The sequence below is a fragment of the Danio rerio genome, chromosome 18, assembly GCF_052040795.2.
Source record: "Danio rerio strain M-AB ecotype USA chromosome 18, GRCz13ab, whole genome shotgun sequence".
Lineage (NCBI taxonomy): Eukaryota > Metazoa > Chordata > Actinopteri > Cypriniformes > Danionidae > Danio > Danio rerio.
The window spans coordinates 6822501-6838476 of record NC_141038.1 but is presented as its reverse complement, the minus strand read 5'-3'; the positions used below and the strand labels follow the sequence as shown (position 1 = coordinate 6838476).

Sequence of the window (15976 nt, the reverse complement as noted above, 5' to 3'; positions counted from 1 at the left end):
CTTCTGGGCCTCAGAAGTATTTTTAAACCAACAACTCACACAAAATGTTGCAATACTTTTGATAAAAGCTCTAAAAACATGTGTTGTTGACATTAGAAGACAATAGTTTCTTCAAGAAGTTATTGTCTTTTAATGTTGACATCATATAAATAACATATATTATTGTTATTATCACTATAAATTATGCAAACAAGGGAACATTAATCTATAGCGTCAAGGATACATTAATCTAGCGTTCATATTTAGCGTAATCTAATTAAAATTATATATATTTATAAACAGGACATTTAATAATCTGGGAGCGTTGACTTCAAATGTATTATGTGGTCATGTATCTTTCACCCCGCCAACCTGAACGCATTAGGAACAACAGGGGCGTAAAGCTGTGGGGCGTAAAACTGCCTTGGTCGTAAAACTGCCTGGATCCAAGTCTGCAGACGCCCCATATAGAATTTTTTTGCTTGACTGTGGAACTTAGGCTTGATCGAACCTATCGAACATGCATAGGGAATGGGTGGATACTTTCTATTTCCAGACTATTTTTTATGTATTCCAGCAGATGGAGACAACCTTGCAATGACTGACAGAAATTGTGCATGAGAAGATTATTTTGTTTACTGAAACACCACTGACTTCCTATAATGAGAGCAGGAATGTATATCTTTACTTTTGTTTAAGTTAAATGCATGTTATTTTTAAAAGTACAACAAAATGTCTATAAAATAAAATATTAAACTGTATGAAGGTGACACGTTGGCTCAGTGGTTAGCACTGTCGCCTCACAGCAAGAAGGTCATTGGTTCAAGTGCCAGCTGGGCCAGTTGGCATTTCTGTGTGGAGTTTGCATGTTCTCCCCGGGATGGCGGGGAATTGAATAAGCTAAACTGTCTGTAGTGTATATGTGTGTGAATGAGAGTTTATGGGTGTTTCCCAGTACTGGGTTGCAGCCGAAAGGGCATCCATTGTGTAAAACTTATGCTGGATAAGTTGGCAGTTCATTCCACTTTTGCAACCCCTGATAAATAAAGGGACTAAATTGAAGGAAAATGAATGAATGAATTGTATTATTTTGCATTCACTGGAAAATGTGTTCATGGATTTCATCAGATTTTTTTTCAGTGGTTGCAATAAATTGATTTAATCTTTTTTTGTTGAACTTATTTTGTCCATTTTATATAGGTACCTTAGTATAGATTTTTTTTGTAATTTTTACTTTGTTTGTTTGTTTATTTATTCATTCATTCATTTTCTTTTCGGCTTAGTCCCTTTATTAATCTGGGGTCGCCACAGCGGAATGAACCGCCAACTTATCCAGCACATTTTTTACGCAGCGGATGCCCTTCCATACCCATCTCTGGGAAATGTTTGTTTTTTTAAAGTATTTAAAATGATCTACACTTCTAAAGCTATCTGGTTAGTCAGAAAAAAAACATTTACGGCCAATTTAGTTAATCCAGTTCACCCATAGTGCATGTGTTTGGAAATCTCCAAATATCTCCTGTGATGAAAGGATGAAAGAACAGGTCGAGCAGGTTTGTAAACCCATTTCAGATCAGCTTCTTTTACTGAAGGTTAAACCCTCTGAGATTTTTAATAGCCAGCATTAAAGAATGGATACCTTGGCTTTTCTCTATCTTGTGATTCAGCTTTAATTCTGTATTGTTGAGCTTGAAGAGTATTGTTTACTCACTTTGGTGCCTTTCCTCACATTTCCTTCAGGGAAAATAGAGCAGGATATTTTGTTTTCACATAAATAACCAAATTAAAGTGTTTTGTAAAAAGAAGTATAAAATACAGTATAAAATATCTTCTATGCATGCTTTTAAAAGTGAGATTAGACATGTTTGTAAGTGCTGTAAAGGAGCTGTTTCATTATTATCCACTTGTCAACAATTAAAACTACTGATTGTTGCCGGTTCGCTGGGGCAGCAGTTCACCCAGACACTTCCTCCAGCTCCTCCAGGGGGATCCCAAGGCCTTCCCAGGAGTCCCTCCAGCGTGTCCTGGGTCTTCCCTGAGGCCTCCTCCCGGTGGGACATGCCTGGAACACCTCCCTAGGTATCCGAAACAGATTCCTAAGCCACCTCAGCTGACTTCTCTCAATGTGGAGGAGCAGCGGCTCTTCTCTGAGCTCCTCCCGGGTGACAGAGCGCAACACCCTATCTGTAAGGGTGCGCCCTGACTGCCACCCTGCAAAGGAAAGTCATTTAGGCCACTTGTATTCAAGATCTTGTCTTTTTGGTCATGACCCAAAGCTTATGATCATAGGTGAGAGTAGGAACCTAGATTGACCGGTAAATCAAGAGCTTTGCCTTTCGGCTCAGCTCCTTCTTTACCACAATGGACCGGTACATCGACCTCATTACTGCTGCCGCTGCACTAATCTGTCTGTCAATCGATCATCGGGCACAGAAACTAGCTCTTGATGACATTTCATTCATATTTAAAATGAAAAAGTCATTCAGATCTTTTTTTTTTTGTCTCAAAACAACAAATATTGAAAATTTTGTTTATAAACACTGTGTATGTTTTGCTTAAAAAATTAAGGCAAATATTTGCATCTGTCTTTTGAGTATTTGAAAAAAATTATTTTATTTTGGTCTGTCCTATTAGAGTTTGCATGTTCTCAACTTGCACTTTCAAGTAACATCAACTCAATTTTAACTTGTAGTTTTAGGTTTGTCAAATCTGTTTTTTTAAGTAAAATGTACTTATTTATTCGAATAATCTCCACAGTATTTTAAGTTCAGTGAACTTTGTGCTTTAAGTAATGCTAACACAATTCTTTTATTTTGCTACACTCTAAAAAATTTTGAGTTATTTATTTAACCCAATGGTTGAGTTAAAATATTTGGTGCTTTGTTGGATTATTTTAACCTTTATTGGGATATTTATTTATAACTCAACCAGTTGAGTTACATTTTTGGTGCTTTGTTGGGTAATTTTTAAACAATATTGGATTATTTATTTAATAACTCAACCAGTTGGGTTAAAAATGTGAATTTCAACAGTCAACTGATTTAACTGACACAGAACAGCTGTATTAATATGCGTGCCTAATGTTGTTTTTGTATTGTAAAGTTTAATTAAGCTTAAACACAATAATATTGTTATTTTTTAATCAAATTACCTCTCCAAGTCGTGTTTTTTATATCTGTTTGACCAGTACTATTGACAATACAAACACTCTTCATAGCCGATCTATATTAAACAGATAAAAACCCTTAAGTATCTTAATAAACTTAAAATGTAATGGTAATAAAGTATTTTCAATATTTCTTAAAAAACTGCATATTATTTATTTACTCAGCCATACTATAAAATGAATAGTAGTACTAGTAAGAGTAGCAATAGTAATACCAGAATGGAATAAAAAACATTTAATCAAAATAACCCAATGCATTGGGTTAAATGACAAAACCCATTGCCTTGGGTTAAAATAACCCATAGTTAGGAAGGTGCTATAATAACCTATAGTTGGGTTATATGTTGGGGTATTTTTAACCCAACTATTTTAACGGAGTACCTATATTAGGTTTGTTAAATCTTTAGAAACCACACATTTAAAATTTTGTACAAACAAAAATCTTTTTTTTTTCCCTACAAGTATCAAACAATAAATACAAAAACACCCAAATGCATTTATTCAATTAAAAAAACTATTTTTTTTACATTATTAGAGAATTAATTTAACAGTACATCTCTTACTGTGATTTATTAGTTACATTTATTTATTGTTATTTATTTATTAGATTTATTAGTATTTTACACTATGGGAACATCATTTCAACTTTAATTTAGTATTTAGTATACATGTGGCGCAGAGGGTAGCGCTGTCATCTCACAGCAGAAGAAGGTCGCTGGTTTGAGCCTTGGCTGGCTCAGTTGGCATTTCTCGCTGGAGTTTGCATGTTCTCTCCGTGTTCATGTGGGTTTCCACCGGGTGCTCCGGTTTTCCCCACAAGTCCAAAGACATGAGCTATAGGTGAATTGGTATAGGCTAAATTGACGGTAGTTTGTGTGAATGAGGTGTTTCCCAGTGATGGATTGAAGCTGGAAGGGCATCTGCTGTGTAAAACATATGCTGGATATAGTTGGCGGTTCATTCCACTGTGGCGTCCACTGTTTAATAAAGGGACTAAGTCAGAAAGAAAATGAATAATATTACTCTAGAAAAAGCCACAACTTAAATCTTTTTAACACAAGTTATAAATGACATTTTATAAAATAAGACAAGAATTAACCTCATTATCAAACATATATTCAATAAACCCTGAAAACTGGAACTTTACGGAAATTGTGAACATTTTGTTTTAGAATTCATTAATGAATAAAAAGTTTAAAGAATGAAACGGAAATATTTTGCAATATTTTTTATTTGCTGTAACTGTTATCTAATCAAGGGCAGCGCGGTGGCGCAGTGGGTAGCAATGTCATCTCACAGCAAGAAGGTTGCTGGTTCGAGCCTCGGCTGGGTCGGTTTGCGTTTCTGTGTGGAGTTTGCATGTTCTCTCCATGTTCGTGTGAGTTTCCACTGGGTGCTCCAATTTCCCCCACAGTCCAAAGACATGCGGTGCAGGTGAATTAAGCTAAAATTATCTTTATGCTGGAAAGGCATCTGCTGCATAAAACATATGCTGGATAAGTTGGTGGTTCGTTCTGCTGTAGCGACCCCTGATTAATAAAGGGACTAAGCCAAAAAGAAAATGAATGAATTAATTAATTATCTAATCAATTCAATGTTCTTGCTTAATAAAACACCATTAACTTGTAAATATTTGTACGGGTGTACTTAATGCAATATATTTAATTTAATTAGCAAATTATCTATACTCTATAATCTATGCAAATATATACTCTATAATCTAAGCAAAGCAGGCAAAAACTGGCTAGAAAACATGGAAATTGGCAATGTTGGCAGCTATGTCCATATGTTTTATAGTCAGTTTTTGCACGATTTTTTTTTAAACTATGGAATTTGCAACCTAAAAAAATATATTGCGTTGTGTACACTACTGTTCAAAAGTTTATTAAATGCATAAATAAGGTTTTATTAAGCAGGAAAATAGTTATAGTAAACAAAAAACATGACTAAAGATGTATATATTATAAAACAATATTATAGAATATAAATTTTGCAACCTAAACTTATATTGCTTTAAGTACACTACCGTTCAAAAGTTTTAAAATAAATCATTAGGGTTGTATTAAGCAAGAACACATTCAATTTGTTAGATAAATAGATGAAGTAAACAAAACAATTACAAAAGATTTCCATCTCAGACACACGGCCCTCCCATCAGAACCAACATCTTTTGACTGACATGACCTTTGACCAATCACAGCAATGGAATGTTGCCGAGGGGCGGGATTTCCTTCTGTTTCAGGCAGCGCTGGATGATCTTCTGCAGCGCTAGGTGACACGTAATGAAAGGTGCGATCAGGCCTCTCTAAAACTAAGGTAATTAGTTAAAAAAGACTGCTTTTCATTATGTAGACAACTTCAGAGAGCGCTGACTAAACACGAGAACCGAATTCAGCCGGATACGTTACTTTTCTAACTACTGAGCGTCTTTGGAAAACTTGAGGGAACGTTCGTTTACTTAGCTGCTGTCTGGGAATATAATGTTTCATGAGGAATTTCGGAGGGGAAAGCGTTGTTTCTTTGCTGAAGAGTGAAGATAAATTCATTCCCGGGAAAGTTTGTGTGGAGAGCAGGAGACCAGGGATCATGGGCAACGGCGCGTGCTCCAGGAAGCAGAAGAAGATTTTCCAGTCTCTTTTTCTGGTCACGGTGGTTTTTGGCATGATCTATGGAGGGATGATGTCTTATGAGATGCACAAGCAGCTGAAGAGGACAGAAGAGCTGGCCGTCAAATATCAGCAGCACCAGGAGTCACTTTCGGCTCAGCTTCAAGGTACGGTAAAAACACACTTCGTCGTGATGACGTCACATTGTAAAAAAACTCGCTTTCTTACCTCAGTGTTGCCTTCTTGATGTTTTTCCCATTTATTATGATGCTCACGGATGTATTTTGTGCTTGAACGTATATTCATGTTTATTGTAATGCTCAAATACTTATAAAAAATTCGATCACACTTTACAATAAGGTTGTATTATTTGTTAATGTATTTACTAACATGAACTAAGTGTAAACATTTACATTTAGCAGACATTTAGCCAAAGCGACTTACAAATGAGGTCAAGAAAGCAATTTACACAACTATAAGAGCAACAATGAATAAGTGCTGCAGGCAAGTTTCAGGTATGTAAAGTGTAAGACCCAAAACATTAGTAATTATTATTATTATTGTTTTTTTTTTGTATTACAGTTAGTGGTAGAACCAGAGAGGGAATTGCAGATTAGGAAGGGAAGTGGAGACTAAATAGTTGAGTTTTTAGTAATTTCTTGAAGACAGAGACTGACTGCTGTTTTGATGCAGTTCGGAAGTTCATTCCACCAACTGGGCAGATTGACTGAGAGAGTTCGAGAAAGTGATTTCTTCCCTCTTTGGGATGGAGCCACGAGGCGACGTTCATTCACAGAACGCAAGTTTCTGGAGGGCACATAAATATGCAGAAGTGAGAGCAGATAAGAAGGAGGAACGCCAGAAATTGCTTTGTAAGCAAACATCAGAGCTTTGAATTTGATGCAAGCAGCAACCGGCAGCCAGTGCAAACGGATGAGCAGCGGAGTGACGTGCTCTTTTAGGTTCATTAAAGACCACTCGTGCTGCTGCGTTCTGGAGCAGCTGAAGAGGTTTGATAGAGTTAGCTGGAAGCCCCGCTAGTAGAGAGTTGCAATAGTCCAGTCTGGAGAGAACAAGAGCTTGTACAAGGAGTTGAGCTGCATGTTCAGATAGGAAGGGTCGGATCTTTCTGATGGTATAGAGTTCAAATCTGCAAGATCGAGCAGTTCTAGAAATGTGGTCAGAGAAGTTTAGTTGGTCATCAATCGTTACTCCAAGGCTTTTCACCGTTTTGGATGCAGTAATGGTTGCCCCATCCATCTGGATTGAAAAGTTATGATGTAGAGTCGAGTTGGCAGAAATTTCAAGCATTTCCGTTTCGTGAGGTTAAGCTGAAGATGATGATCTCTCATCCAGTGTGAAATGTCTGACAGGCAGGCTGAGATGCGAGCTGGAAACAATACATGTACAGCATTTATTAACCATAGTTCAACATTTACTAATGCATTATTAACATTCATGGTTGTTAACTTTAATGCATCGTGAGAAAACTTTAACTAACAACTGTATTTTCATTAACTAATGTTTACTAACATGAACAAATACTGTAATCAATGTACTCTTTATTGTTTGTTCGTGTTAAATGCATTAACATATTGAGGTAAAGTTGGTTTTATATTGACATATTTGTACATTCACCTTAACAATATAATGTCAGAAAATTATTCTTTGCAGTTTCTAAATAGTCAAATCATATCAGCTGCCACTGACTATTAGAGTACAACACTGTTCAGTCAATTAAATAGTGCTAAATGTTTTTTTGAAGTCGTATTTACATGTGATCTCAGACCGAATATTCAAAGTCATTAACTAATACAACCTTATTGTAAAGTGGTACCTTGTTACCAAAAAGTCTTTCTGAATATTATTGTTTAGACGTAGCCTTAGTTTAAATAGAAGCATAACACATTACACATTTCTGTGGCATGAATGGAGATGAAACTTGTTTCCTAAAAGGCAATTCTTGTGTAAATAAACACAAACATTTTCTTCGTTTAAAAGTTCATATCCCAATATGGTAGTTTGAAGTCTTTATGTTAAATGGTTTAATCCTGAATGTAAAACAAAATGGTTATGTGCTACTCTTTTGTGTAGTTTTAAAATACTTTAAATTCTTCCTGAATATTATTATTATTATTATTATTATTATTATTATTATTATATAAACCCTCAGTATTGTCTCCATTTCTTAAAGTAATTGTATCAGTCTCAAATGTTCTTTTTTAGGATTTCTTTTGTTTTTTATATTGGTTAAAAGAAAATGTGTCTGATTACAAATATCTACTTAATTACTTATAAGAGAAGTTTCATTAAATCTGTCGTACATATTCAGTCAATACTTTGTTTTCAAAAAAAGATATTGATACAAACTGCTTCTATTGAAAACAACACCCAGAGTCTCTAGCCTGTTTATTTTGGCTATGGAATTATTCTAATTTTCTCTGGAAAGTCTTTTCCCTTTTTGTCATCGAGCACTTTGAATAAAGACGTTTCCGTACTTTGGAAAAGTTATTATTATTATTTTTTTTTTGTAAATTGCAAAACAGAGCCTTTACATAGAATAAAAACATATGTTTCTTTAAATTTTTATTCATTAACAAAGTTTTAAACTTAAATTTACATAAAAACAAAAAAATTATATATTTTGCTTATTGAATGCAACATTACTTTGAGATTTCTTTTTCTTCATTGTATTATTTTTTATTTTATATATATATATATATATATATATATATATATATATATATATATATATATATATATAAATATATATATAAATATATTATTATAGATTTATAGATAAATTATAGATATATTATAGATATATTAAAGTTTTATAGATGCGTTATGTATATTATTAAAGATTTATAGATATATTATATATATATTATAGATATATTAAAGTTATATATATATGTTATGTGTATTATTATAGTTGTATAGATATGTAATTTAAACACATATATGTAATGTATGTCTTTTTTATATAAAAAAAACTCTCTATTGATCTCTAGAAGTATTGTATTGATCCCTAGAATTATTGCTCACAATATTCAACCACATGACCACCTGTTGCGGCCTGTTGCAAAACCCCTTGTTTAGTGGCAAAATAAGAATGTAGCTCATGGTGTCTTATTTTAATTGGTGTCAAGACTCAGTCTCTGAGTCTTTCAGAGTTTAGTTCCGCTTCACGTCACATACCTGCAGTTTTCATATAAGCCTGAAGGACTGGAATAGCTGGATCAGGTACTTTGGATTCTGCATTGCCATATTTCCAGCAATTGAGTTGAGTTGAGTTGAGTGAAAAGTTTTGTATATAGGTATCAATGTTGTCAAAATGATCACTTTTTACACAGATTTGCCAAAAAGTGATTTTATGCATGCCAGGCTAGTTGTTGGCAATGTCAATTTGTATATTAGCACCATCTGTCTGAGCACATAGTAACAGAAAAAAATATTTCATTTTTTTAACAGAAAGAGTAGTGTAGTGTTTTGATGACACAGGAGTTGCAACTCTGGCAGCTGAGGAGGCCGTTCGTTCGTTCATTTGTTCGTTAGTTCGTTAAATAGTTCGTTCATTCATTCATTTTCTTTCTTTCTTTCTTTCTTTCTTTCTTTCTTTCTTTCTTTCTTTCTTTCTTTCTTTCTTTCTTTCTTTCTTTCTTTCGTCGTCTTTTCTTTCTTTCTTTCTTTCTTTCTTTCTTTCTTTCTTCAAGCTAAAAATATAAACAAAGTAGACTATGACTAAATATAAATAAAGGCAGTATGTTACATCCAACTACCCCCCCCCCCCCAATAAAAAAATAATAATGCATTATTTATATAATGTTTCAGTGAAATATAACACAGCTTAACACTAAAATGCTCCAGTGTCCCTGTATCTGTGTCAGGGTTCATACGGTTATGGAAAACTACGAAAAGTCATGGAATTTTGACATGCCATTTTTCTAGACCTGGAACAGTTTTGGAAAAACAAAAAAAAACCACAAAGTTTTGAAAAAGTTATGGAAATTAGTTTACAAATATCTGTCTACTTGAATTAGGGCTGCGCGATCTGACATTACAGTATTTTGTATTTCTGTATATTGCGATGTGAATACATTTTCACCAGATGATTTAATAGGTTTATTTTGATTGATTGGGGAATTTTGTAGAGAAGTGAATCTCGAATAATGTATAACAAATAGATTACAAGCAGAGATAAAATAACATATAGCAAAGACAAAAGTAATTTATAGATTTCAGGTATTCACTATTCTGATAGAGATCGAATAATCATCACTGCACAGACTTCATTGTATATTATTGAATCTTTCTTAAAGTTACAAACAATTTCTTGTGGCCGGATGTTTTAGACTCTGAAATATTGAAATGTTCACACAGTTACAGGCCTTAAAGAAACAGTTCACTCAAAGATTAAAATGTACTCACTATTTACTCACTCACACAATAAACTATAATCCCAACATTGTATATCCTGGGATGTGACTATTGAGGATGCACACATTGCGATTTCGATGCTGAAACGTTATATTGTGCAGCCCTAACTTGAGTATAGGTTAGTTGTCTTTACTTCTTTTCTGTTCTTGGCCAAAAACATGCTCAACTCAATTTTAAAGAGATATAAAAACAAATTTAAACTTAATTGATTGTTGCGTGTTCTATGATATGCTGTAATAAATTTGAACGTCGTTGTTTTTCTTATTATTTACCAGGTATATGTAGACATCACATGAAACATTAAGTCATGAAAATGTACTTGAAATTTCTGAAAAAGTCTTGGAAAAGTCATGAAATGTGCCTGAACCCTGCTGTTTACACAGAACTGATTACTTAATGGGTAATCACAGTATTTTCTGTTCAGCATGTGATCACAATGACAAATCAGCGCCGTTTAAGAATGAGCTCAACACCGCTCAGATGTTAGCTGGAAATTTCAGTATCGATTTGTACTGGATTCCAATATCATAACAATACTGGTATGGGTGTCTGTCAATACTGGGTTGTGGCTATAAGGCCATCCGTTGCGTAAAACATATGCTGTAATAGTTGGTGGTGGCAACCTCTGAAACAACCTTTCACACAGTGAGGTGTATTTGAAAGTGATCTAGACAGAAATATCTGACTGTTACTGTACCTTGAGTTGAAGTATTGAGGAGTGATTGATTGTTTCTGTGTGCAGCTTCTGTAGCGAATCCCTGCAGCTACTCTTTCTTTTTTTTTTTTTACTCAAAACATTTTATTAGCTTGTTTTTTTCTGTGCCTAAAATTATATTTTTGCATGTTCTTGTCCCACAGAGAGGGGCTTCGCTGTCCCAGCTCAATATGCTCTCTGTAGAGAGGCTGAAGAAATGAATTTAGAGTAAATACACAAAGCTAGGGTTGTAACAATATACCGGTATGACGGTTTACCACGATTTGAATGTGCACGATTATCATACCATGAACAATTGCATATCAACGGTTTTAACCCTTAAAGACCGAGACAGCCGCCCGCGGCTAAAAATAAGTATTGCTCTTAAATGTTTAATAACTTTTGATCCGCTGATCCGATTCATACAATTCAAAGATTGGCATAAAGAAGAGAATCTCAGCTTTCCAGTGCTGTATCACATAACATTCGCGGACTTTCAGAGGCTCTGGAATCAGTGCGGTTACGTCATCAACATTTGACAACGCTGATTTGACAAAGAAACGCTCGTCACTGTTTCTCCGGACAAATCAGACATGATACATTGATGCATTGTCCCTCCTCCATGCCCAGATTGGTTCAAACTCGCTATATCACAACCAATAAGCATAGGTTTCGCTTTTGTTTGTGGACCAACAGTGAGCTTTTTGAACAACACGGAATGAGAGATAGGCATACATTTATGCGCGGCTAAATAAAACGCAAAAAAAAAAGTTTTGCATGAAATAATTCTCATACTAAATACTTTTGCATGCACAGCAGAACAGAAACATGACAAAACAGTGACACAGCAAAGACGAACTGCTGCTCTTGCTGTTTTCAAAAGACGCAAATGAAGATGCAGCTGTTTGTCTGCATTGCAGACAACCATATCCAAATCCATATCGATAGACAACCATATCCATGCTGGCACATAAAACCTAAGGATGGTCCATATTGAATCTAGTTTCGTTATGTAACTATTTATAGTATAGTAAATATTTATATCTATTTTTTTACTGAGGATTTGCACCATGTTTATTTGGACTTTATTTGGACTTTGACACATTATTTATTATTTTCTTATTTTTATTTGTTCATTGTAAGTGGTGTTGTTTATAGTAACTAAAAATATATTATTTGGAAAAAGTCAAATTTGCTTCACTGTTCTATTATTTTGTAACATTTGTAACATACCGTATACCGCGAAACCATCAAACCGTGGTATTGTTTTAGACAATTATCATACCGTGAAAAATTTATACCGTTACAATCCTACACAAAGCAGACCTGTGTTAAACTGTTGCCAATGACAAACAGCTCTGGATTAAACTAGAGTGTGTCACATTTCAAGCCTTTGTCTGAGTTCTTTTCTAATGTTTGGATATTCTGTGGGGTTATGTGTGCATATTCTTGAGCAAACAGATTTGTGTTTAATCAAGTGACGCATAAATTTACTAAATACACACATCTGCTGTACATTTCAGTACATCAGAGTTGTTTGAGTTTCCTCTGAGTTTTCAGGTTTATTATTTATCGCTTATAAGGCTCAAATGCAGCATTTTTTCTTCTTCTTTTAATACAATGAATGGATGATTCTCAGTGCATGTTAGTTGATGTTGTGCTGTTGCAATTAAATAATGACGACAAATTAGCCTGTATTAAAATCTGACTTTAAATGATTGGTGTTCAACAAGCTTTTTTGTTTTATCTTTTTAGGTTTATTTAATTTTTAAATGTATTTTTATATTTGGAAAAAAACTATTATTTATATATTTTATTAAATTTTTTATATTTTTATAAACATTCATTTGTTTTCCTGATGTGAAGGATTTATGTTTTTAAATCTTATTTTCTTTTATTATATATAAATTTTTTAGCCATTTATAATAAATAGTTTTATATTTATATTGCTTAGATAATTCTGTTTTTGGTAACACTATAATAATATTTACACACTATGAATCATCTATTAGGGTGACGCAGTGTGTAGCACGTTCGCTTCACAGCAGGAAAGTTGCTGGTTTGAGCCTCAGCTGGGTGAGTTGGCATTTCTGTGTTTGCATGTTCTTCCCGTGTTTGCGTGGGTTTCCTCCTGGTGCTCTGGTTTCCCCCACAAGTCCAAAGACATGCGGTACAGGTGAATTGGGTATGCTAAAATTGACGTGAATGAGTGAGTGTGTATGGATGCTTCCCAGTGATGGGTTGCAACTGGATGGGCATCCGCTGCGTAAAACATTTGCAGTTGGTGATTCATTCCGCTGTGGCGACCCCAGATTAATAAAGTGACTTAGCCAAAAAGAAAATGAATGAATCATCTATTAAGCATCAAATAGTGAAATCATTTTCTGTTAAGCATTGACTCTACATTATTAGATGTTAGTATGCAGTGTGCGCTCTATTCTTGACTTGTAAGCACCTACAGTTGATTTTTTTTCCTTTCTTTTTTATATATCTCCCAAATTATGTTTAACAGAGCAAGGAAATTTTCACAGTATATATTTTTTTTTCTGGAGAAAAGTGTTAAGTATTTTATCTCAGCTAGAATAAAAGCAGTTTTTATTTAAAAAAAAAACAAAAAAAAAAACATTTTATGGTCAATATTATTAGCCTCTTTAAGCTATATATTTTTTCGATAGCCTACAGAACAAACCATCATTTTACAATAACTTGCCTAATTACCCTATCCCGCCTAGTTAACCTAATTAAACTAGTTAAACTTTTAAATGTCACTTTAAGCTGAATGCTAGTGTCTTGAAAATCTTGTCAAATATTATTTACTGTCATCATGGCAAAGAGAAAATAATTCAGTTATTAGAAATGAATTATTAAAACTATTATGTTTAGAAATGTGCTGAAAAAATATTATCTTCGTTAACCAGAAATTAGGGAAACATAAATATATATTATTCATGGGGGCCAATAATTCTGACTTCAGCTGTAGGTGCTTTTAAGTCAAGAATAGAGCATTTGAATCTGCAGTTGTAAATGGCAAAAAGTTCATGCTTAACAGATAATGAATTCACTATTTGCTAATGCTTAATAAATAATTCATAGCGTGCAGTTAATATAAAGTTTTACCCTATTTTTTAAAATGCATTGACATAATCAGGGCTTGAAATTGAAATATGCGCCCAAAAAATTAATCTATGCGACCTCATGATATATTTGGGAGCATTTGTGCGACTGCATATAATGGGTGTAGTGCGACCTGTTTTGATTTTTTTTTTCTAACAACTTGCTAAATCGCTCTTCCCTGCCGCTATATTGGTTAATATTAGCTGTCAATCACTCAAGGCATTCTGCTGTTAGATGACAGGGAGGGAGCTTTTATGACCGCGGGAAATGCAAACAGCTGAAGAGTGAAAAGCACACGTTTGCAAACCCCACCCAAAGTTGAGGCGCAGATGACAGCGATCATGACATGTGGTGAATGTTGATCTGCCAGCAGAGATCAATCAAGTGTTTACGGAGATGGTGCCCGAATCTCGATGCGTTGCATTCACTGCGTGTTTAGCGCAAATGTCAGCTAAATTTAAAATAGAATACTGTACAAATCATCGGCAGAGAAGCTCGCCTTTACTGAGTTTACACTGAAACTGTGGCTTACAACAAAGAGCGTATTGCGCCGGTGGTCATCGCGAGAATCCTGCTCTGCCTTGCTCATATATTGGTGCGGCTGACTCGCCTGCTGTTCCACTAACACAGAAAAATGAAAATCAGCTCAGACTGAACATTTCATTTGACACAAACTGAAACTCTTTTAAAGAGTGATAGAAGTGAGACTTTTCTTGCTTTCTTTTGTCATTCTTTCTTGAGGTGTATATTATGTTTCCATTTAGTTACTGATGACTGCTTTGCAGTTTTCAGCTTTGAATTGAATTATTTATTATAGTCTTTTGTTTGTTTCATAGCAGAAATATTATTTATCAAATTGACATGCATATAAATCAACAGAGCAAAATACATATTTCTTACTGTAATGCTTAATTTTTGTTTAATGCTAATCATAATTTTATTTTGCACTCAAGCACATTCAAGGCAGCATGATCATGAGAAATGTAATTCATTGCTACTAGTATTGTCATTTTCATCACGATTGAAACCACTTAAACTCCGCGGACCCGGTACCGGGTCTGTGACGTAATCGTCTTTCGCTTACAGATTTAAAGGGCTAGCATTGCACCAGACCCTCAGAAGTGTTTTTGTTTAAAAGTGTAGAATCTCTATTTTATGCACATGCATCACTTTGTTTTTTATTCTACTGTACAAAAGTAATTTACACCTAAATACACAGTATTTTGGATACCCGAGCTAGGTATTTTACATTTTTCATTAATATATTTTTTGTATGACACATGTACAAGTTATAGCTCAAATGAAAGCTCTTGCCGGTGCTCATACAGTTCTAGCATACTTTTTACTGATTTATATTCATATGCCAAACAGTTGTTGAATGAATTGTGGTGTTTCCATGGCGCAGAAATGTAAACAATACATTCATGATCACTAAGCAGCCCCAGATAGCACAGACAGCTGTCATCTCTTACCTTATGCTGTGCCCTTCAGGGCCATTTCTCCTCTGTTTTTGAGGTGATGTGCATAAGTAATCCTTTTATATGTCTTATGTGGTCCAAACACAGTGAATTATGTTTGATCAAACAAAAGAATAGTGAAATATGTAAACAAGAATCGGTCTCTGTGGCTTGTACAGCCCCTCTCATCAGTTGGAATGCAATAACTTTTGTATAGATTATGGTGGAGACATTTTTATTTTGTCCTATGATTACAGACATGTGCAGGAACCACCAAAATTAATTACAGCACGCTAGACCACACAGAACCTAAAAGGTACACTTTCAAATTTGAGTTTATAAAAACAAAATACAAAAAGCGCTTCTTTTTATGTGTTTATTATAACACAGACAACATATACACATATTTTAAACTCTTTCAATAGTGTTTCATCAAAAAAATTAAAAGGGTTTTCTTTTACATGATACCAAATTTTTGCATTTACACCTCTGCATGTGGATTTGGGAAGCTTTTAAATGT

General features: G+C 34.3%; 1 protein-coding gene across 10 annotated transcripts in view; it reads left to right on the top strand.

Moving 5' to 3' along the window:
- The window catches only part of golim4a (golgi integral membrane protein 4a), an 836478-nt gene that overhangs the window by 107713 nt on the left and 712789 nt on the right, over window positions 1-15976 (top strand). For 5 of the 10 annotated variants that reach the window (XR_015514056.1, XR_015514055.1, XM_087291288.1 and 2 more), the window contains exon 1: window positions 5387-5918. The exons of 4 other annotated variants lie outside the window; for them this stretch is intronic. Coding sequence is in view for 4 of the 6 variants with exons in the window: in XM_087291288.1 (XP_087147414.1) it covers window positions 5633-5918 (286 nt within the window). In the remaining 2 variants the exon portion in view is untranslated. 10 annotated transcript variants of the gene reach the window in all.